The 23950-nt window shown below is 37.3% G+C and overlaps 1 protein-coding gene across 1 annotated transcript in view; it reads left to right on the top strand.

Moving 5' to 3' along the window:
* The window catches only part of CNTNAP2 (contactin associated protein 2), a 1656810-nt gene that overhangs the window by 642157 nt on the left and 990703 nt on the right, over nt 1-23950 (top strand). Inside the window, exon 10 of the mRNA XM_052638430.1 lies at nt 17035-17206. Coding sequence (XP_052494390.1) covers nt 17035-17206 — 172 coding nt within the window. The remainder of the gene's footprint in view (nt 1-17034; nt 17207-23950) is intronic.

Here is a 23950-nt window from a genome sequence, read left to right on the forward strand (position 1 = left end):
TGAACTTATCAATCTTTATATTAAGTGTAGATTCTGGTCCTGTACTGGAGAGCAATGAGTGTTAATCACAGAGCAATAGGGTAGGAACATTTTAGTTTGCTGTACCCAAGCCTGTTTATTTTTTCACATTTTTGGCTGCCTGAAGAATTATATTTTCTTTGGCACAGTTTTATAAACAGAAGAAAATATACATTGGAGGCAGAATAAACATGTAAAAAATGTAAACTGTCAATATTTTACTTATGCTTACAAAAAGCAGACGTGGGACAGATTCATTCATCAGAAGATAGCAAACATAGTCTGCAAATCCATTTGTTGTGTGTCTTTCTAGCAGGTGGTAGGAGTTTACTCTAAATAATGGAAAACCATACTGACAATAAAACTCTTTCCACAGAGATGAATCTCAGATATTCCAGTAGACCTGCATTGAGCACTGAAAACCTTCAGACTGTGATTCAAATTTTATCATTTTTCTCCTTACTCATAAAGGAACAGGCTTTATCCCTGTTTTCCCCAAAATATGACTAGGAAGGTGAAAAACTGCCAGTGTTATAGTCTTCTTTGAAGGAATTTGTCCCTTTTTAGGTATTTAGTTAAATGGCAGAATGTCTGCTTTTTATGTGTAACATTTTATATTTTTGCATTGTTACCAGAAAAAAAAATATACATATATATATATAGGTCTCTACAGACACTTATATTTCCCTCAACTACAATTTAACCAATGCATTTATTTGAAATCAGTGTTGTTTAAAGAAATTTTTTTAATAATTTGAAGCAAGGTCTGTGAATTGTTTATCTGTATGTGGTTTGTAATATGCATTTCCAGTGCCTGTGCGTAGTATACAACAAAGTGCCTTGAAGAGGAATTTGTCTCCAAGTGAAGTTTATTGACTCTCGGATTTATCACATGATCAGGGACAGTGGATTGGCCCACAATCTGTACCCCAAAATCTTTTTATGAGCCTGCTTCCTCCTTGGGAGGATCTGATAGTTTCTGGTTGTGTGTGGAAGGACAGAAAGGGAAGGGACCTGGGAAATCCACTGTCCAGATTGCAGTGTCTCTAGTTACCCTTCCAGTCTCACTCTCGCAAGAGCACACACGCTTCTTCACCAATGGTGAAATCCAACTGGGATTCTCAGTGTTGGCTTTCACGGGGAGTCTTTTAGGGGAGGTGGGGCTAGAGGGTGAGATAGCATCTGCTTTTGCTGTCTTTCATGACTCCTTGCGTCTCCAGAGGTTGAGCCTGTCTGAGGTTCAGCCCTGCAGCCTGGCTCACTTCTCTTGGGTATTTTTTTCCATAGATTTTTCCGTAGTTTTCTCTTCAGCATCTCTTTTTTCACTCCTCATCTACTTCATTCTCATTCTTTTTTTTAACAAATTTGGACCATTTTTGAAGTCTATATTGAACTTGTTATGATGTTGCTTCTGTTTTATGTTTCGGTTTTTGGGCTGCAAGGTGTGTGGGATTTTTGCTCCACAACCAGGGATTGAACCTGCATCCCCCTGCATTGGGAGATAAAGTCTTAACCACTGGGCCACGAGGAAAGTCCCTACTTCATTATCTTTTAAAACTTTGTTGACATCTCCCCCATCTTTCACAGAAATGTATATACGTATGACAGTCTGCATAATACCAAGTTGAGGATAAGATGGGAGGGTGGGAAGAGTTACAGTAATGTGTGGAGATTTCCTACATAGGCTGAGAAAGTTCAGTCTTTTATGAAAACGAAATTTATGTCTGTTAAACTTTTTTAAAACCATTTCTTTACAATTTGTCAAGCATGCATATTTTGGATGCTTGTATTATGTTTGTAAGTTAGCACTAAAAACAGAGAAGGCAGTCCAGGGAGCTTAAGGCACTTGGTAGGAGAGAATTGAGAAAAGAAAAAAAAAGAATTATAATTAATGTGATAGAGGGCTATAATATAATTTATGCACTGTATGCTCCTGAAGCACTGAGGAAAGGGACCTAGAGTTTGGGGTAAGGAGTACATCATCTGGGAAGGTTTTCTAGAGGGAGTGGTGCTTGCATTTTTTGAAAATCATTTTATCTATTTGAATACTAGATGCACACATATTTAGAATGTTTATAACTTTCTAGTGAGTTTTGGGCTTTCCTGGTAGCTCAACTGGTAAAGAATCCACCTGCAATGCAGGAGACCCTGGTTCAATTCCTGGTTTGGGAAGATCCACTGGAGAAGGGATAGGCTACCCACCCTAGTATTCTTGAGCCTCCCTGGTGGCTCAGCTGGTAAAGAATCAGCCTGCAATGCAGGAGACCTGGGCTTGATCCCTGGGTTGGGAAAATCCCTTGGAAAAGGGAAAGGCTATGCCCCCCAGTATTCTGGTCTGGAGGATTCTGGTCTGGACTGTGTAGTCCATGGGGTCGCAAAGAGTCGAACATGACTGAGCAACTTTCAGTTTGTCTTGTAGTGAGTTTTTCCTTTGTCATTATATATTAAGCTTTCTTATCCCTCATGGTGCCTTTTCCTTCGTTTGGTTTTGCTTTTCTTTTAAAATACACTTTATCCTTTTTTATCCTCCTCAGAAACAGTGTGTATTACTATATGTCAGTTTTTATTCATATGCCAGTTTTATTCACTCATTCATGTCCAATTCTTTGCAACCCCATTGACTATAGTAGCCCACCAGGCTCCTCTGTCCATGAGATTTTCCCAAGCAAGAATACTGGCGTGGGTAGTCATTCCATTCTCTATGGGATCTTCCCGATTCACGGGTTGAACCTGGGCCTGCTGCATTGCTGGTGGATTCTTTACTGACTGAGCCACCAAGGGAAAAACGTACATGCATTCAGTTCATAATTTGTGTGTGTTCAATCCATTCTCAAAATGATACTATAAAGTAGATACTATTATTTTCTCTCTTTTAGAGAGGAAAAACTGTGAGGCACAGCTTTTAAGTAATTTAGTGAAGCATAATTTGGGCAAACTAGCATAAACAATATCAAGCTCAGACACTCACTCTGGAGCCTACATCACTTCACATACTGATACTAATACCAATGTTATACAAGGTATCAATGTTTTTGGATTATATCACTAAGGTCGCTGTACTAATATCATCATAGACACACCAGGTTTTTTAAACGTGTATTCACCTCGCTTATCATTTTCATTTCCTTTACTCTCAACTTTTCTTGGCCCCTTTGTTTCTGATATGCTTCTTAGTCGTAGTTTATTGTTTGATTAAAAACAATCCAATGGTACATCTGTCTTTTCAATATGCAGTTCAGTGTTATTAAAATCTATTTTTGTTATTGCTATACTTGGGTATATTTCTACTATCTTCTTTTGCTTTTGGTCCTACTTTTTCTATGTTCCATTTTTTCTCTCATTTTTCCTTCCTTTGGCTGCATCAGTATTTTTTTTAAATATTTATCTCCCCCACCACTAAATACAATGTTTATGCATATACATATATATATATATATTCAGTATTTCCTATTTTAGGGATTATCTTTATAATTTTAAGTGACTATTTAAAAAAGTCAAAAGTAACTTAACATTTTGATCTTTCTCCTGAACTATGAAAGAAACATGATATTACTTGGGCTGCCATAATAGGATACCACATGCTGGGTGGCTTAAGCAACAGAAGTTTTATTTTCTCCTAGTCCTGGAGGCTGGAAGTCCAAGATCAGGGTGACAAGGTTGGCTTCTACTGAGGACTGTCTTCACAGCTTGCAGATGGCTGACTTCTTACCACATCCTCACACGGCTTTTCCTCTGGGCACATGGGAGAGAGAGAACTCTGGATCTGCTGCACTTCTCATGAGGACACCAGTCCTATGGGATTGGGGCCCACTCTCATGACCTCATTTAACCTTAATTACCTCCTAAAGGCCCCATCTCCAAAAACAGTTGCATCGGAGGTTGGGGCTTTAACATATAAATTGGGGGAAGGGAATACAGTTCAGTCCATGACACTTGGTTTAACATAAATGTGATTATCTCCTTCCATCCTGTATTCTCCTTTGCTCTTACAGCCTAGTTCTCCCTCTTTTTGAACTTCAATAGTATCATTTTTATCATTTTATGTTTATGTCATTGTATTTTCAGGTTTTGTCTTGTTTGTCAGCTTTTTCTCCATCTGTGCCTTCCTGTTCTCCTCTTTCTGGATGTGTGTTCCCTTCAACACACATTCTTTAGTTTTAATGTTGGTAACCTGCTTCAATTTTGTTTCTGTGAAAATGTCTTAATTTCTTTCTTTCTTGTGTGATAGTTTAGCTTGATGTGCAATTCTAAATTTGAATTTTATTTTCTTTAGACACTTTCAATATCTTATTCTACTGCATTCTACCTTTTTTCCTCATTGTTAATAAGCTTCCTGTCTGCTTTAATATTGTTCCTTAGGAGTCATCTCTCTTCTCTTTTGCTGTTTGTATGCTTCTTGGTGATTTGCTCTTACGTTTTTCTGTGTAAGACTGATTGTTTTTTTTTCTGACTGCATAAACTGTCATTTTATTAATAATAATTGAATTTGCTTCTATTTTCCCATAAGATCCATCAGTCTATCCCTTCTTTGTCACATCTTAATTCATGAAATTAAAAAAGTACTTGATCCTTGGAGGGAAAACCATGACAAAGCCAGACAGTATGTTAAAAGGCAGAGACATCACTTTGTCGACAAAGTGACACTAGATGTCCATTATAAAGACTGATTTCTTAAAAAATATTTTGTTTGGGAATTATAGTCCTCCCTGAGTCTAAAGTTTTAGTCAGTTCTGGAAAACCCTTAGACATTCTGTCTTTGAATTCTTTCCCCATAATTCTCTCTTTTCTCTCCTTCTGAAATGTTAATAAAATGTTAGACCTCATTTCATCCTCCACGTTAATATTTGTATTTAATATTTTTATTCACTTTTTCTTCTACACTAGATGTTCAGTCTATCAATTCACAGATACACACTATAGTTTTGTCTCATCTGCCTAACATAACTGATGAAGTTTTTAATTTCAGTAATGAATTTTTATTCTTGGAGGAAGTATTTGGTTATTTATCAAATATGACAGGTTCTATTTAATACTAACTCATTACTTTCTTATATATTTTGTTCCACCTTTTATTTTTTTAAGTGATTTTTGAGTACTTTACCATATTCTCAATCCTAAAATTTATCTGAAATCCATACGGTCAAATTTTTCTCTGTGGTGTTTCTTTTGAATCATTTTCATTATGCATCCTCTCTAGTATTTTATGCTAATATGCATAGATTATGTATTTAAATTGCTCTGGCTTTTATCTTCGGGAATCCTGTGATTCCAGGGTCAATCCTGAGAGAATTTATGCTTCCTTCAAAATATAACAGTTGAGAACTACTTCTTGTATTTTAATTTCTTGGCTTGGGGGTTATACCGTCTCGCCATTGTAAATTTGAAAGCAATTTTGTTGAGCAAACCTGTGGCTTATGAATTCTCAGAAAGTAGTTTCTTTTCTGTAGGTCAGTAGAAGAGAGACAAATTTCCTTGTCACATTTCTTTGCTGACTAGTGAATTTTTCTCCAATATCTGCTTCAGCTGAGATTTTAGCATTTTTAGGCTTTATGTTCTAGTGTCTCTGGCAAGGGGAGGGATGTTGTTATTCCTTACACAAGTCCAACACTTGACTTCTAATTCTGCTTGGCCTTTAAAATCTAAACCTTTGCATTACAAAGATTAGCAAATACCTTCTGAAAGGTATTTGAAACCCACCCCCCCACCACCACCACCAAAAGCTTCTCCTACCTTATTGGATATATACAAATATAATTTAAAAGGATGTGTGTTACATTTCATCTGGCATTTCTATGTGTTTTGAACTGAAAAAGCTTCAGGCTCCTCACATTACCATATCATAGAAAATGGAATTATCTGGAGATTATTTACTTTTATCTCTTTCCTAAATATTCTATAATAAGTTATTCTTAAATGTTAAATGTTATTAAATAAATTATCTCATAGCAGAGAGTTTCTGTTATGATAAAAAACATTGAGATGTGGTAAAAATTTTACAAATGAAGTTATATGGAACAAGTCTTTCTTTTTATGTAACTTATAATAGATAGTGTCAGCATTTTGGGGAAAATTATCACTTTTAGAGAGTACTGAATTAGTGAAATTTGAAGCTTCTAAAAAGTATTTTACCTTAAGACTCTAATGTCAGACTTCATTGATGAACATGGAAACATTCTCACAACTGAAGAAAAGCATCATTATTGTACAGAATACAGAAGGTTGAAGTCTCAAACAATCACATCACAAGTAATAACATCGTCATTATCAGCAACAATCATGACAACAAAGCAGAAGGGAAGAGGGAGGTAAAGGATGGGTTATGGACTCCTATATTCAGCCAAGCACCCTTCTAAGCACCAAAGCCAGATGAGGCTGAAAAATGTTTTCAGGTTGACAAAGGCAAGAGCTAGTCTTACAAATGAAGCACTTCCTGCCTATCCAATTTCAAAGCAACTTCTGAAATAAATCTTTACAATCTGGTTTTGTATGAACTTGTTAAATTCCAGAATATTAGATATAGTCATATTAGTAGCATGCCAAAGCCAAGTAGAAATTATATTTGATTCCTTAGTATGTTGGACTATACATATTATTGTAATGTGGATAGTTGTGAATATATAATAGTTATATAGATAGCTGTGAATTTATATTGCTATTCTAATTTATATTCCTATTTTCCTTTTTTCCCAGGCAAAAATACTAATAAGCAAAAACAGTCTTCTTCCTTCAAAATAGGACCATTTAATAAGAATGAGGAGAATCTAATTCTAATTTTCTTTAGTGAATAAAACAAGTCTCTCAAATATTAAAATGTTTTTGAATGTGAGAAATTGCCATGTTTCTTAATCAAAGCTGTGCAGTTAACAGGCTCCTAATGAAACTGGGAGAGTTGCAATTCAGTTCAGTTCAGTTGCTCAGTCATGACCAACTATTTGCGACACCATGGACTGCAGCATGCCTGGCTTCCCTGTCCATCACCAACTTCCTGAGCTTGCTCAAACTCACGTCCATTGAGTCAGTGATGCCATCCAACCATCTCATTCTCTGTCGTCTCCTTCTCCTCCTATCTTCAATCTTTCCCAGCATCAGGGTCTTTTCCAGTGAGTCAGTTCTTAATTCAGGTAGCCAAAGTATTGGAGTGTCAGCTTCAACATTAGTCTTTCCAATGAATATTCAGGACTGATTTCCTTCAGAATTGACTGGTTTATCTCCTTGCAGCCCAAAGGACTCTCCAGAGTCTTCTCCAATACCACAGCTCAAAAGCATCGATTCTTCGGGGCTCAGTTTTCTCTATAGTCCAACTGTCACATCCATACATGACTACTAGAAAAACCTTGGCTTTGACTAGACAGACGTTTGTTGGCAAAGTAATGTCTCTGCTTTTTAATATGCTGTCTAGGTTGGTCATAGCTTTTCTTCCAAAGACCAAGCATCTTTTAATTTCATGGCTGCAGTCAGTCACCTTCTGCAGTGATTTGGAACCCAAGGAAATAAACTATGTCACTGTTTCCATTGTTTCCCCATCTATTTGCCATGAACTGATGGGACTGGAAGCCATAATCTTAGTTTTCTGAATGTTGAGCTTTAAGCCCGCCCTTTCACTCTCTTCTTTCACTTTCATTTTCACTCTCTTCTTTCACTTTCATCAAGAGGCTTTTGAGTTCCTCTTCACTTTCTGCCATAAGAGTGGTGCCATCTGCATACCTGAGGTTATTGATATTTCTCCCAGCAATCTTGATTCCAGCTTGTGCTTCCTCCAGCCTGGCAATTTGCACGATGTACTCTGTGTATAAGTTAAATAATGAGGGTGACAATATACAGCCTTAACATACTCCTTTCCCAATTTGGAACCAGTCTGTTATTCCATGTCCCATTCTAGGTGTTGCTTCTTGACCTGCATACAGATTTCTCAGGATTATTTTACTAAACTATGTACATGTATATTAAAACACAATGTTGTATACCCTAAATATACACAATTTAATTTAAAAAAATACATTAAGCAAAAGGCAAGTGACCTGCTCAAGGCATAACTGTGTAACTGAATACATGCAGGATTGGGTTGGCAACCAGTTCTGCTGTTCTGAAGCCCATATGCCTGACCACTAAGATCATATTTTCAAAGTATTTTACAATTCCATAGACATCACCAAACAACTTGCACAGAAGAATCAAGAAGGCAATATTATTTTATTTTGTGAATATATGAATGTTCTTGTCTATTTTATATGTTACATACACTAACAGTATGGTCATATAGAATTAAAGTTATCAACTATAAAGTCTTTTGTTTTGCATTTTGCACTCTCTATATATGAATACACAGCTATGTTTTTTAAAAGATCAGTTAACATTTACAAAATGACATAAGGGGTTTCCCTGGTGGTCCAGGGACTGAGACTCCGTGCTCCTACTGCAAGTGGTCTGGGGTCCATCCCAGGTCAGGAAACTGGATCCCACGTGCTGCAACTAAGAGTTCACAGGCTGCAATGAAGCTCCAGCACAGCCAAATAAATAAATTAAATAAATATTAAAAAGACATAAGAGTTAAATTATTCAGTTTGGTAATTCTGCTCTTCTTTTTATGGTGGCCCCAGGGCAGAAATGGCTTTTTAAATCATATTGTACAATTTGATTTGCAAATTGCTAACTATCCCAATTTGTCCAGATAGCTAGTGTGTTTCTCTGATTTCCTCTTGTTTTCCTATGTTCTTGTAATTTTCTTCATGATTATTAAAAGACACTCTGAAATATGTCCTCTATCTTCTAAATTTAAGCTAATTTGGTATAAATACATTTTATATTTGTTATAAGTATTATATGAGAATAGGAGGGGAGACTCATAGATAATTTTATTTGAAAAATTTTGATCCTCCTGAGCCAATAAAGTTTTGATAAAGTGTTTTTTAATATATTGATACTAATGTTTGTATATATATACATATTTTAAATTAATCTACCTGTAATTTCATAATAAATTTTATGAAATTAATTTTAATTACAGAAAATAAAACTAATGCATACTGTTTTTAAAATAATTAAAATTTTATTTTCATAATATATGACACCATATTTTATACATCACTATAAATGCACTTTGCACTCGGAAAACCAGAATATTAGAGGGAAAGAAAGAACTTGGAAATTATTTTAAAATCTTGCTAATTCATTTTATCAAATAAAGGCTCCTAATCAAGTTATGGCTTCCCTGGTGGCTCAGATGATAAAAAATCTGCCTGCAGTGCAGGAGATGCAGGTTTGATCACTGGGTTGGGAAGATCCCTTGGATACACACACACATATACACATGGGCATTTTTTAAGCACTTACTTTGTAGTTACGTTCTTACTAATTCTTAACCTCCTGTGCTAGAGCACTATACATTTTCCTATTTTATCAGAGCATTTAGTTAATTTGCTCAAGGGGAAAAAATTGATAGAGACAAAATTCTTAATATTATATCTACTATTCATTTGTTATAAATAAACAGTAGATAAACATAAAGCAATAAATATAAATGACACACTAAATTTTAAAAAGCCAACAGATTATATTAAATAATTTATATAATTAAAATTAACTCATAAAAATTACCTCCAAAGATGTTAGCCTTTCATGTGCCACTGTTTTATAATGGGATGCTAGGATCACTGTGCTTTTTGCTCTCCCATATATTGTGTTCTATCTTTTTATTAATTTTGAAATTAATTTTTATTGGAGTATAGTTGCTTTACAATGTTGTGTTAGTTTTTACTGCACAGCAAAATGAATCAGCTATACATATACATGTATCCGTTCTGGTCACCATGGTGCCTTAAGTTGAGTTGCCCATTCTATACAGTATGTTCTCATTAGTTATCTACTTCATACATAGTATGAGTAATAGTGTTCTCTTTAAACAATGCAATTTGTGATCCGTACTCATTTCTCCAGTTTCCCATTGATCTAAACGGTAAACCTAAGTCAAGCTCTGCCTTTTGTAATTTGGATTCTGTGATCTTTGATATTGTTACACATTCCTTCACTTCCTGGATACCACTCCTTGGGTTTTCTCTTGCCTCTTTCTTGGTTTTCTTCACTAGTTTGTTTTCTTGCTTCTCCCCATGATATGTAGATGATTTTTTGAGTTCCAGCCTTGAATTTCTTTGCTTAGCACACTATACAATTTCTTTTTGCAGTCTCTTCCACCTTCATTACATAGTGACTGAAAAAAAAATCATTTCCAAATTCTGACCCCTCTCCCAATGTCTGGATATTAATATCAACCTCTGGATTGAATATTTTATCTTTGATATCATAGTGATACTTCAGACTTGAAAAGACTAGCTTTGAACTCATCAGAACCACCCACCATTTCTCCTCCCCTTTCATCCACTCCTTAAAGACCAGATGCTTTTCCTGCATCTTCTTTTTCATAAAGGCAAAAGCATCCATCTAGCTGCTCACCCAGAAATCTGCCAGTCTAGACACCTTTCTCTGTGCAGTGCTCATATCCAGGAGATCAGTCAGTTCTGTCATATCTTCCTATGAAATATTTTTCACCCATCCCCTCTACATCAGCTTTATTGACATACTTTAGATAAAGACATTGGAATTTGTCCAATGATTCTTTTGTACAGCAACCCTCACCTCCAGTTTCCCTCTGCCAGTTTATTCTGATAAGATAAGCTTATTCCTATCTTCACCAGGAGAAAAATAACATAAAACAAATTATTTCCATGCTCAAAATTCTTCAATGATTTCTTGTTCATTCAATAGACAATAGTTGAGCCTCTATTATGTAAGAGATCTAGGAGTTTATATCCCAGAACAAAGAGTGAAGACAATAAGCAAACATATAGTATGCAATGTGGTGGTGAGTTATGAAAAAATGAATCAGATAAGGGGATAGAGTGTCAAAGGGATGGGAGAATATTCTTTAACTGGTGATCAGAGAAGGCCTCTCTGATAAGGTGACTGAAATAGAGTCTTGAAGGAAGTGAAGATGCAAGGTTAGATATCACCTCATTCCAGGATAAAAATTCGAACATATTGACTCACTTGACCATTCACCTAACAAGTACAGAAGGATCCATCAAAGTCTTAAAATGGAGATTATATTATGTTATAAAGTGGAGCTTCAATCTGTTGAAAAATAATTTATTTCCAAATACTTTGTATCTTGGGATACAAAGTGATCAAGACACTTTGCATCCTGATCATCTCCCATGTATACCATCAGTTCAGTTCAGTTCAGTCGCTCAGCCATGTCAGACTCTTTGCGACCCCATGAATCACAGCACACCAGGCCTCCCTGTCCATCACCAACTCCCAGAGTTCACTCAGACTCAGGTCCATCGAGTCAGTGATGCCATCCAGCCATCTCATCCTCTGTCGTCCCCTTCTCCTCCCGCCCCCAATCCCTCCCAGCATCAGAGTCTTTTCCAATGAGTCAACTCTTCACATGAGGTCATCAAAGTACTGGAGTTTCAGCTTTAGCATCATTCCTTCCAAAGAAATCCCAGGGCTGATCTCCTTCAGAATGGACTGGTTGGATCTCCTTGCAGTCCAAAGGACTCTCAAGAGTCTTCTCCAACACCATAGTTCAAAAGCATCAATTCTTCGGTGCTCAGCCTTCTTCACAGTCCAACTCTCGCATCCATACATGACCACAGGAAAAACCATAGCCTTGACTAGACGGACCTTAGTCGGCAAAGTAATGTCTCTGCTTTTGAATATGCTATCTAGGTTGGTCATAACTTTTCTTTCAAGGAGTAAGGGTCTTTTAATTTCATGGCTGCAGTCACCATCTGCAGTGATTTTGGAGCCCCCAAAAATAAAGTCTGACACTGTTTCCACTGTTTCCCCATCTATTTGCCATGAAGTGATGGGACTGAATGCCATGATCTTCGTTTTCTGAATGTTGAGCTTTAAGCCAACTTTTTCACTCTCCTCTTTCACTTTCATCAAGAGGCTTTTTAGCTCCTCTTCACTTTCTGCCATAAGGGTGGTGTCATCTGCATATCTGAGTTTATTGATATTTCTCCCGGCAATCTCGATTCCACCTTGTGTTTCTTCCAGTTCAGCGTTTCTCATGATGTACTCTTTCTCATGATGTATACAAGCTATGTATACCATAGCTTGTTTTAATATAAGTAGGTTGGTAGTTTTTATCATATGTGGTGTTTTCTCAACAAATGCTTTTTAAATTCATATAGAAATAAGACAGTACAGTTGATGTCATGAAACTATTACACTAAAGAGGAAAAAGATACAATCAGAACCACACACATGTAAGTAAACAAACCAATCCAGATAAATACAGATTGTGACAGATTCTATGACAAGAAATAAGTTGCTGAGGAACTTGAATGAGAAAGTGGATAGAATAATTTTAAGTACCACGGTTTTTGAAGTGGTCACCTCTCAGAAGGTGATATTTGAACTGACCTGAATCATAAGTCAGCCATGAAAAATGCAAAGAGGAAGAAAATTCCAGGTAGAATGGGCTTGGTTTTCCTGAAGCACAGACAAGAGAATGGGATGGCTGAAGCATAGTGAGCAAGAATAGACAGCTTTTAAAAAAAATTATAGTTGTATTAGTTTCCAGCGTATATCAGTGTGATTCAGATTTTTTTGAGGAGGTTAAGAATGGACATCTTTTAGCATTTAATTAGAGCACTAACAAAGAAGACACTGATTGCTTCTGGGTGTAATCCTTCTGCGGATCATCTTCAGTGGATGTTAGGAACCACCTGTATGTCGACCATATACACAGTTCCATCTAGATCTATTTCTATATCTATCTGTATATACCGAAAACCACAAGTGCACACTATAAATTCCAATCTAAACCCATAGGACCCACTCAAGATCTCCCACTTTTCATTTGTGCCCTCCTTTCCTGCCAGTGTGAACCTGGCTCCCACTCTCTTCAATATATTTATTTGTTCGCTCCATCAATCTGTATTGCAGTCAGTCTCCTGGCCATGCCAGGTGGGTGTGTGTTTGGCTGGCTGCAGACATTAGCCACCACTGGGCTCACTGCTGGCTCACTCTAACACACTGCTTGTTTGGCCCCAACCTCCACCAGGGCGAATTATTTAGAAAGATTTGGTAAACAGTAGAGATTAGAGGAAATTTTGCACAAGATTATACTGAAAGGAAGACACTAAATGGTTTTGAGCATCTTTACAGCATTTCACTAGCCTTTCTCAACCTCCTAAACATCCCTACTTTAAAATAAGTATAGAGTCATGCAGGTGTGTATTTCCAGACATGTAAAATATTCAGCCTGTTGCCTATTGTTTGTTTTTTTGTTCCATCAAGTTAACATTATAGTTTAAAACTTAAATAGGCATTTGAATGTCAAAACAAATATCAGCATATTTTTCACTAATGTATATCTGAGTTAAAATTTTAAAACTGTGAAAATGCATGTGTTTGCTTTGTCAATGAGAATAGCAAAATGTTGAGCTTCAAATCAGGTATAAAGGTTTTATATGCTAAGTCTTAAGATGGAAATTTCAGACATACCAGTAAGGTAACATAATGGCCCAGCTCACTGATAGACACAATTGAGAATGACTCAGTTAAAATTCACCGTGGGGGTTACAGCATATTGTCAGATCATAGAACCCAATAACAACAACCAATATAGAAACATTACATTTTTTATTTCAAATCCGTAGATGTAGTAAATTTATGCTCTAAGCTGAAACAAATGACTTTACTTTTTTACTATATATAATTTTTATAATAATTTATCAAATTTTAATTGAGTTTGACCCTCTATCCATTTTATATCTATTCATTTCTGAACCTCACTATCCCAGATGCATTTTTGTTTTCCTCCAAACAACCCTGCTATTAATCTACTATGTTAAATCCTGAACTTTAGGGTACTCATTGAAAGAATCACACATACTATTGCATTAGGATTTTTACTGAAATTATATTTGACATAAAGGGAAGTAATACAGAAAATAAATAATATGCTGTCCTTCATTTCAAGGAGAGGGGATTGGGCTAGAGTATCAGGAATTTCCAGTATCAGAGACAGTATTTTAAGCCATTGCCAACTATAAAGGAGTGGTCAATATTCCACTAGTACAGTTCTCTTAAAAACTTGTAGGATACCTATAAATGTAATTAAGCTTTACTCCATTAAACAAAAGCCTTATCTACACTTTCATACAGATAAGTTTTTTTTTTTTTTCTTTTTTAACATTGGGCTTCTGCTAATATGCTGAGGAAGATTATATTTAGAATCTTCATTGTTTAAATCAGGGGCTTGGTAAGACACACCACTAAGCTACATAGAGGTTCTTTTGTCTGAATGAATGGTTCTTGGAAGCATTGTCTAATATATGTTGGAGGTCTTAATATGGATTTTATAGTCACAGCTCATTATCATCTTTAGATCACGTTTTCCTGGTGGTTGAAAATTGCCTTGAAGAGATTTCTTAATTTTTGCATTGTTCAACATCTGGAGAGACTGAAGTTTAGGAAAATATTTTATGTTCAGATCCATTAAGACCTGGCTTCCTCATATTTGACAGTTTTCCTCTCCTTTTCCCCTATAAGCAGAAAGAAGGTGCCAGAATACTATACACAGAAATATCCTCAGCTAATGATAAAGTTCATTAAGTGCAGTGATTTACTTTCAATATTATCACAGCGTTGCTGAACTTTCCACAGTAAGTTCCACTGCAACACAGTAAGGATCCAGCTTTCTTCCATTTCTGAGAACACCGTTTCCTCACCTTTCTTTCAGCCATTACTGATAACCTCTTCAAGAGCAATAAGTCTTCATGGCTACATTTTAATGGACATGTAGAAGTTTGTACTACAAGTATTTTCTCCTAGAATGTATCTCATGTAGGAAAACGAAAGGACTTGATAACTTCAAACTCCAAAATTCACCAGGAGTAAACAACATTGTGATGAGTAACTGATGAAGTCTTGTTTTATGAACTTAACCATACCCATTCCATAGTGATCTGTGTGTTACACAGCTGCCTTGCTTCAGAGAAGATCTTGTTCTCACAATACATCTACCCATTTTGGAATACTTCAAAGCGAGTGTGGATATTTAGAGACTTCAAGGGTTCGAAAACCAGAATCAAGTGATCATCTTGTTAAGAATAGTCAATAAAGTTACAGCTGGATGTTTTTTCTCTGCTAAGTTTAAACATTCAACCCCATTCAATTTTATCTTGATTAGACAGATTGAAAATCATATGTATGCACACAGTTAGTCTAAATAGACAACTTAGCTAAGATCAGCAATTTTCTGAGGGGATTAAGTCAGTGCAAATGGGGGAAAAAAGTGACTCGGAAAAGAAAGAAGAAGAAAAAAGAATGCCATATGTTTGACATTGAAATAGAGCCTTATATTTATTTTTAACTCAAGAAATTTACTTAAGTGTAGCCTTATTTTTAGTTAGTACTGTGTTGATAGAAAATGATTGTGTACACTTCTGTGATTAACCCTTAAAGAGGAATCAATTGATTATCATTAGGTTTTAATTATGTAACCCATTATTAAAGGGAGATTTCTTTTACTTTAAAACACTGTTACTAGTCGAACAAAATAGGACATTTAAAAAATCACTTAATGGGCAATTTCTGAAAAAGTTTTTATTGAAAATTCCCTTTTATCCAATTAATGGCACATCTTGATACCAAAGTCACTCAGTCGTGCCCAACTCTTTGTGATCCCATGGACTATACAGTGCCTCAGCTGGAAAAATATCTGCCTGCAAATGCAGGATACCTGGGTTCGATCCCTGGGTTGGGAAGGTCCCTTGGAGAAGGGAAAGGCTACTCACTCCAGTATTCTGGCCTGGAGGATGCCATGGACTGTATAGTCCATGGGGTTTCAAAGAGCTGGACACGACTTAGCAACTTTCACTTCATTTGATACCAGCCACTTTGTATAAATTATTATTTTTTTGCTGTAAATATAATATTAGATGGAAAAGATTGTCAGTAACTTGAGATTTTTAAGCAGAAAAATACTATCATTTAAGTTTGCTCTGGTAGGTGAATTTTGTATGGGGACAATATGAAAAGTAGCTTTGGGGCACTATGGAGATGTTTAATGGGATCGAGAAGATTTATTCCATATGGTCTTTTATTCCACAGGTTTTTTATACATAACATGTATTACAATTTTTCTATTGAAAAGGCATAAGGCAATTGATTTTTTATGCTATTTTAAAGTTACTTTGCAATAAGATTTTGAAAAAGTTTCTAATCTCAGCCTTGGCATATGCATGTTCTACTCCATAATAGAACCAATAGTTTCTAATCCTCATAGAAATTTTCTCTTCTTGCCTTGTTCTTCATCTTTTTAAAACTTTAGTTTTACTTCTTATCACTTTTGCTCCCTATATCATAGTAGGTACCTTACCTGAGATGGATATTCAGAGCAGGGTAACTGACCCTTATGCCTAAATTTATCTTTTTATGTTTCTTTGGGTTTTATAAATTGAGAAATTATTTGTAATGCAAGTATCTCTTTGGATTGAGTTAGATATTAATTCATAAAAGAAGGCCACCTTAGTTGATAACAGTAAGTTTTAACTTCTTGACATCTGAATAACAGGCCTCTAACAAATTAAGAAAATAGAAGTAAATATTGAAGATATAAAAGAAAGATGGTTGGATAGCTGGGAAAGGTCTAAAATTATACCTCCTGCTCTCTGAAGACAGAGTCAGATGAGGAAGTATAGCAATGAACAGAGGGACAGAGAGATTTGGCAGGGTGAAAAAGATGTCAAAAGAGAAAATACAAAGGATGCTAGACCCCAGACACAAGCATTCACCTAGGTTCAACCCTCACACCTTCCCCTGAAATAATACCATTTTCTCAAAAGAATTCATTCTTCCACATTGAATACAACATGAGTAGAATCAACAAAACACAGCAGCTGGATGCGATGGCTGTGGTCAGGGAAAACCACCCAGAGGAATTTTAGTGAAGCATGCCGCACACAGAATTGAACACTCCCATTTTTTTCTCTCTCACAGGTTATCTGAACCAGATGAATAACTCAAGCCACTCTGTCCTTCAGCCTTCATTCCAAGGATGCATGCAGCTCATTCAAGTGGATGATCAACTCGTAAATTTATCCGAAGTGGCGCAAAGGAGGCCTGGAAGTTTTGCGAATGTCAGCATTGACATGTGTGCCATCATAGACAGGTAAGTGGTCTGTCTTCCTACCTCAAATTGCCAAACTTTCAAAATTCATGTTTTTGTTGTAGGACAAGTTAAACTCTGAAATGTACAACCCTGTATGGGGCAAGGTGGCAGGAGCCGTTGGCCATGCCTGTGGTATATGTTTGTGATACTAGAAGTGATGTTCATATCAGGGCATGGTTATATACGACCATCTATGATGTCATATTAATCCATTCAACCCTCCTTGGTGAATGTGATCATTTTGCATTTAGTTTTGCAAGTGACAGCTGGAAACAGATTTCAGTTTATTTTTAAATAAACTATGCATATAAACTAGAGAAGGCGATGGCACCCCCACTCCAGTACTCTTGCCTGGAAAATCCCATGGACAGAGGAGCCTGGTGGGCTGCAGTCCATAGGGTTGCTAGGAGTTGGACACAACTCAGCGACTTCACTTTCACTTTTCCCTTTCATGCATTGGAGAAGGAAATGGCAACCCACTCCATGGTTCTTGCCTAGAGAATCCCAGGGACAGGGGAGCCTGGTGGGCTGCCATCTATGGGGTCGCACAGAGTCAGACACGACTGAAGTGACTTAGCAGCAGCAGCAGCATGCATATAAACTATGACCACAGCAGAAATGTCCCCCTTCTCTTTGTCTTGGTCAGGACTTATCTTCAGTGTATGATCCCATATAAAGCCCCCTCTTAGAGGAAAAGAAATGTTGAAAATTATTGGCAGGCAATATGGGGATTTATTGAAGTAGGATATTTAATGTAGTTGAGTCTGCTTATAAAGTAGACTTAGTGAAATATAACAAGATCTCATCCTTATGAAGTGAAGTCGCTCAGTTGTGTCCGACTCTTTGCAACCCCATGGACAGCAGCCTGCACCAAGCTCTTCCGTCCATGGGATTTTCTAGGCAAGAGTACTGGACTGTGTTGCTATCTCATCCTTATAAGTTTTTACAAATCTGGGGGCAGGGGGAGACTTTTTATAAAAACTTATCTGACCTCTTACATGGTGGAAAGATACAACTTTTATATGAAATATTATGGCAGCATTACATACACTACCATAATATACTTCTAAGAAGTTCCTTTTATTCCAACATGAAAATATTTCATTTTGAGATGTATTTCCCACAAAAAAACTACATCTAACTATGGATTTAATTTAACCTGGTGGATTTAGGTGATGATCTATCCTATTTTCAGATCTTTTATGAGAGGATTATCTTTTTCTGAAAAAATTTTTAATTAATTTTATATTTTGAAAATTAAAGTTCCATAAGTCTCAGTCTGTCCCCAAGAAAATATAGATCTTAAGTCTCTTCTAACCTTACTTCACTCTTGAGAGTCCCTTGGACTGCAAGGAGATACAACCAGTCCATTCTGAAGGAGATCAGCCCCGGGTGTTCTTTGGAAGGAATGATGCTAAAGCTGAAACTCCAGCACTTTGGCCACCTGATGCGAAGAGTTGATTCATTGGAAAAGACTGATGCTGGGAGGGATTGGGGGCAGGAGGAAAAGAGGACGACAGAGGATGAGATGGCTGGATGGCATCACCGACTCGATGGACGTGAGTTTGAATGAAGTCCAGGAGTTGATGATGGACAGGGAGGCCTGGCGTGCTGTGATTCATGGGGTCGCAAAGAGTCGGACACGACTGAGCGACTGAACTGAACTGAACTGAAACTTACTTCATTTAATAGGAGATCCTTGGGGAAGCCATATAGAGACATAAAATGAATCTTAAAAATATATAAAATAATCAATTATGAAATAAGCTTGCTTTATATAATCTTAATCAAGTAGTATTCATGTGAATGATAAATTAGAGTTTATGATGTCTGTAGAATGTAAATTTTTAAAGCTTTAATATGTTTATAATAAGGCATAGCATAGTGCTTGTGTTTATTGCATTTATGCAAATATAGGTACTTATAGCCTAAACCATTTATACTTAAACAGAGCAGCAAACAATTTTAATAAAAATATAGTCCTAATTCTTGAACCATCAATAATGTAATAGTTGTTATTTCTGCCTAAAGCAACTGGTGGTAATAATCACAAAAACTGAAAAATGTATGTTCTAAGAACATATATTCTTATATTCTCTGTGTATTCATAAATTTTAATAATGATTTTCCATACAGGAAGATTTTCCCTCTTAGTAATAGATAGTATATGAGTCACTTTAGTACCTTGTTTATTTTCTATTCAGTAACTTTAATGATACAATAATTTCTGTCAATAATACCCAAGTTAGTTCATCTAGCTTTTGTAAACTGGCTAGGTTTTATGGTGATGCTGTTATTTCACTACAAACAGCATGTTTCCTGGGAATTGTGTTTAAATTGTTTGCTACCAAGGAAGTGTGGGTGAAGTGTTGAGATTTCACTGTTGTACACCCATGGCAATATTAGATGTTAAAATGTCTCCAAAAGAATGAATGAGATTTTGGTAAATGAACCAGGCCCTCCTGGTAAGGAGAAGAATACAAGAGACAATGTGGAATAGGGATGCAAATTTCAGTTTGGGGCAGGTACAGGAATATACAAAGTGTTCTTATGCCAAACTGGCTTTATGCCATTGTCTGTGTTGCTGAGTGACCTGTAGCTGACGGAACAAGGAATACATCTTTCTTATCCTGCAGGGTGCTAACCCAGAAGAGTGCCCATGCAGAGGTAATCACCTCTGATGGATCGCAAGTTTCCTAACCCACTATTGAATACCTTCTCGGCTTGTCTTATTTTTTGAGGGCATTGACTTCTTTTTTTTTTTTTTTAGGTATAATTGCCCTATATCATTATATTAGAGCTTCAGGTGTACAACATATACAGTGAAAGGATTACCAGAGCAGTGATTTCTGTACATTAATTAACAATGTATTTCACCAAAATGTGCACAGTTCTGTCTTAATCTGTGAAGTGCTGTGTTTTTGCATGTAGAATTCAGAACTATATTCACCTTATTCAAACCATTGAGGTGCTCATTGCTGAGCTCACCTTTAATCTTTCTTTGCATAGGAGAGTACCAAGGCCATTACCCTGTCTTCACACAGCTCTGACCCATCCATGACTCCTTAATGATACATCTCTGGCTCATCTCTGGTTTAGTCTCACACCCTTACTAACTGAAACTTTGCAACTGCCATTCTACCAGTTTATTTTCAGACTACCTAAATTCTCCTTAAGCAGCCCTACACTGGCTCTTTCTTACTTTTATCCTTTCAGATTTCAGCTTGATTGATTTGAGAGCTATTTTTGAAAAAAAAATTAAAAATTGAAAACATAGGATAAAAAATAGAAATCACAAGTGTGATTTTTATAAAATGTTTAGAGATTATAGGAGCAGCTGCATTGATTTTATGAGTAGAACTTAGGAAAATAATTTGGGAAGATGATTGTAAAAGAGTTTTGCTATGTGTGATACTGAAATATTCTATGGTTTGAACTTTTTTATGGGAGGGAGTGGATTTAGGTGCGCCTTGTTTTGTTTATATGTTTGCTTTCTGAACATGACATTGAATCAAGGAGAAAGCAAGCATGCCAAGCTGCAGAATTATGTGTTTAGTAGTACTTTCTGAGTGCATCTATGGTGCCAGGCACTGTTCTGGGCACTTAGGTTAAATCATTGACCAAAACAAAGATCCTTGCACTTGTGAATCTCACATTCTGGGAGAAGCAAAGCTGTGATAAATTAACATTATAGTAAGTTAGTAAAAATACGTGCTATTTAGAAAAAAGAAAAAAAGTTGGGCTAATCAAGGAGGACTGGCATTTTAAAGGTGTTGGATTGTAGTTTAAAGAGGTTGGTTAATGTGGGCTTCATTTGTGAGTTCAAGAACCGAAAGAAGTATGCATGTATACTCAGTCATTCTGTTGTTTCCGACTCTTTGCAACCCCATAGACTATAGCCTGCCAGGCTCTCTGTCCATGGAATTTTCCAGGTGAGAATATTGGAGTGGGTTGCCATTTTCTACTCCAGGGGATGATCTTCCTGACCCAAGGATCAAAGCCAGGTCTCTTGTGCCTCCTGTTTACCTGTTTGTAGGAGACCCAGGTTCAATCCCTGGGTCAGGAAGATCCCCTGAAGAAGGAAGTGGCAACCCACTCTAGTACTCTTGCCTGGAGAATCCCATGGACAAAGGAGCCTGGTAGGCTACAGTCCATGGGGTTGCAAAGAGTTGGACACGACTGAGAGACTTCACTTTCTACCTGTTTACCAGGTGGATTGTTTACCACCGCACCACTTGGGAAGCCTGGAAAAGGTAAAAGAATTCACCAATTTGGGGGAAAACAATTACAGGAAAAGAGGCTAGTCAATGAAACAAGGCTGCCTGGCATCATCTAGGATCAGCAAGTGGCTTGGGTGGCAGGTTTGCAAGGATGAGGAGCAGATCCCCAAAAGAGGCCAAGACAATCATAGAGGCCAGGTCCTGGAGACCTGTAGGTCATCGTAAGACAATCGTAGAGGCCAGGTCCTGGAGACCTGTAGGTCATCGTAAGACAATCGTAGAGGCCAGGTCCTGGAGACCTGTAGGTCATCATAAGACAATCATAGAGGCCAGGTCCTGGAGACCTGTAGGTCATTGTAAGGATCTGGCTTCTATTCTGAGAGAAGTAGGGAGGCATTGCAGGTTTCTGAGTAGAGCAGTGGCACAATTTACCTTACAGTTTTGAAGGCTAACTCTTGTCTGTGGGAAGAGGAAAGGTAGAAGCTGGGGGCCAGTGATAGTAATCCAGGTGAGAGAGGCTGTGTCCAGAGGCCAGGGCGCTAGCACAAGAGAGAGTGTGGTGTGGCCAGTTCTGAGTACACTGAGAAGGTGGAGTCAGTAGGGCTTCTTAATGGACTAGATTCCAGCCCTGAGAAGAAGAGGAGACGTCACGATAAACCAAATGATTTGGCAACAGCAACTGGAGGGAAGGAGTTACCATGTCCTCTGATGAGAAGGCTAGTGGTAGAGAAGGTTAGTCATGGGGCAGAAGGGAAAATGAGGAATTCAGTGCTGGGCATGAGTTGAAAGGTCTGTTGACATCTAAGTGGACATTTCAATAAGATAGTTGGATACACATATCTCACAAGCACACAGCTGCCGATTAAGCAACGACATGCTGCGTCTGATAAGATCATCACGTTTATCTTTTGACGACCTCTGGTTTCTTTTGCTGTATTTCATAAAGAGGTGTAGAACTGGAAAGGGAGAGGGTGCATAGTGGACAAGAAGCCTCTTCCAACATCAGAAGTCTGTAGCTTTACCCGTTGAGTGAGACCCTGCTCTTAAGGAAGAGGACTTCATCAAACCATCGGTTGCCAGAGTGCATCTAGCAGATAATCTTGTTTCTCCTTGCACAAGCACCGTCTTTCATCTGTTCCTAGTGCCTGGCATTTTTCCTTCTCTGTGGCAAACATCTCCAGGCACCAGACTCAACTCTTGTCCTCCACCTACTTCCTTCTATCCTTTTTCTGGGTGTGAAAATCTGAGCAAAAAAAAAAAGCCTTCAGAAGCATCCCTATTAAAGTTAGGTTTATGCACTTCTTCCTACAAGGGAGAACCGAAGGAGAACCCAGGGGCATCTCAGATGACGTGGAGGAGAAAGGGAGTGAGAAAAGAGGTGTGAGGGTCTGAGTAAGTCCTAGAAGGATCCTGGCAGGTATCGGCCATAATTTTTAAACTACAAGAGTTGCTACACCATAAGGTGGAATTTGTGAATCCCTGTAGAGCTCGTATTTGATTTGTTTATCTATGTTTCTAATTCAGGACACATGGAGTGAAGAAGCTGGTGTGAAAATATTTTGAGCTGAAGTAGGTGGTGTTCATGACTGGTTAGGCAAAATTTTTGTTTTGTGAGGCGCAGAAAAGTCTGTTTTGCTAGCTGTGACTTCTGTATCAAACCTAAGATCACCCTCATAGGTTAGCTGCCAGAGAGAGAGACTTTCCTTGTCGTCCACAGCAGTGTTGGGTCATGGTCCTAGTTAATGACAGGTAAGCAGAAGTCAGATAACGTGTTCTGAGAAAGCATTTGTTTTTCTAATACAGAAGTTCCACCCTCCCCCTCCATTGTCCTTGTTCAAATATAGATACCATGCCTGGAGCTGTATGATCAAGAAAACCAGAGCTCCAGTGAACCAGAGTCAGTAACCACTTGCCCTCCTTTTTGTGTGGGAAGAAAAGCGACCGTTGTTTATTTAAATCACTGTGAGTCAAATATTACTTTTATTGAAGCCGAAAGCATCTGTGCTTTCTTCATCCTCCATGTCTAAAATCAACCAATACCATCATTTTACCAGAACATAGAGGAACAAATTACTAATTATGAAAATGGCTTTGAAAGAGAAGATGATACATTTATTTTCGGATGTATTAACATGCATCCCAGTGATGTCCTTTAGAAATTGGAACTTGGGGACTAAATGGCTGTTTAGAGGACAAAGCAAATTCATATTGTTAATCAGCCTCTGTTAGAAAAAGCAGTTAATTAGAGTCTTCTTTTCCTTTCCTATAACCTCCCATGTAAATATATTAAGAAACAAAACCAGGAAATGTCTGGATAGCACAGAGAGCGGAAAAGGAAGAGTAAACATCACGGCTTAAGGGCAGCCCACAAAATTACCTCTTGAGAAACTGTGAATAGACTGGATCCTATTTCTGAGTTAGTAATTAAGTCTTCATTTATTTTCGGATGGCAGTGCATAATCACAGACCCAGTTTTTATTTTTTAATTCAATGCTTTCTTTTCCAGAATATCTACCAAGTTTGT

This window comes from Budorcas taxicolor, chromosome 4 (assembly GCF_023091745.1).
Source record: "Budorcas taxicolor isolate Tak-1 chromosome 4, Takin1.1, whole genome shotgun sequence".
In the NCBI taxonomy this organism is placed as follows: Eukaryota; Metazoa; Chordata; class Mammalia; order Artiodactyla; family Bovidae; genus Budorcas; species Budorcas taxicolor.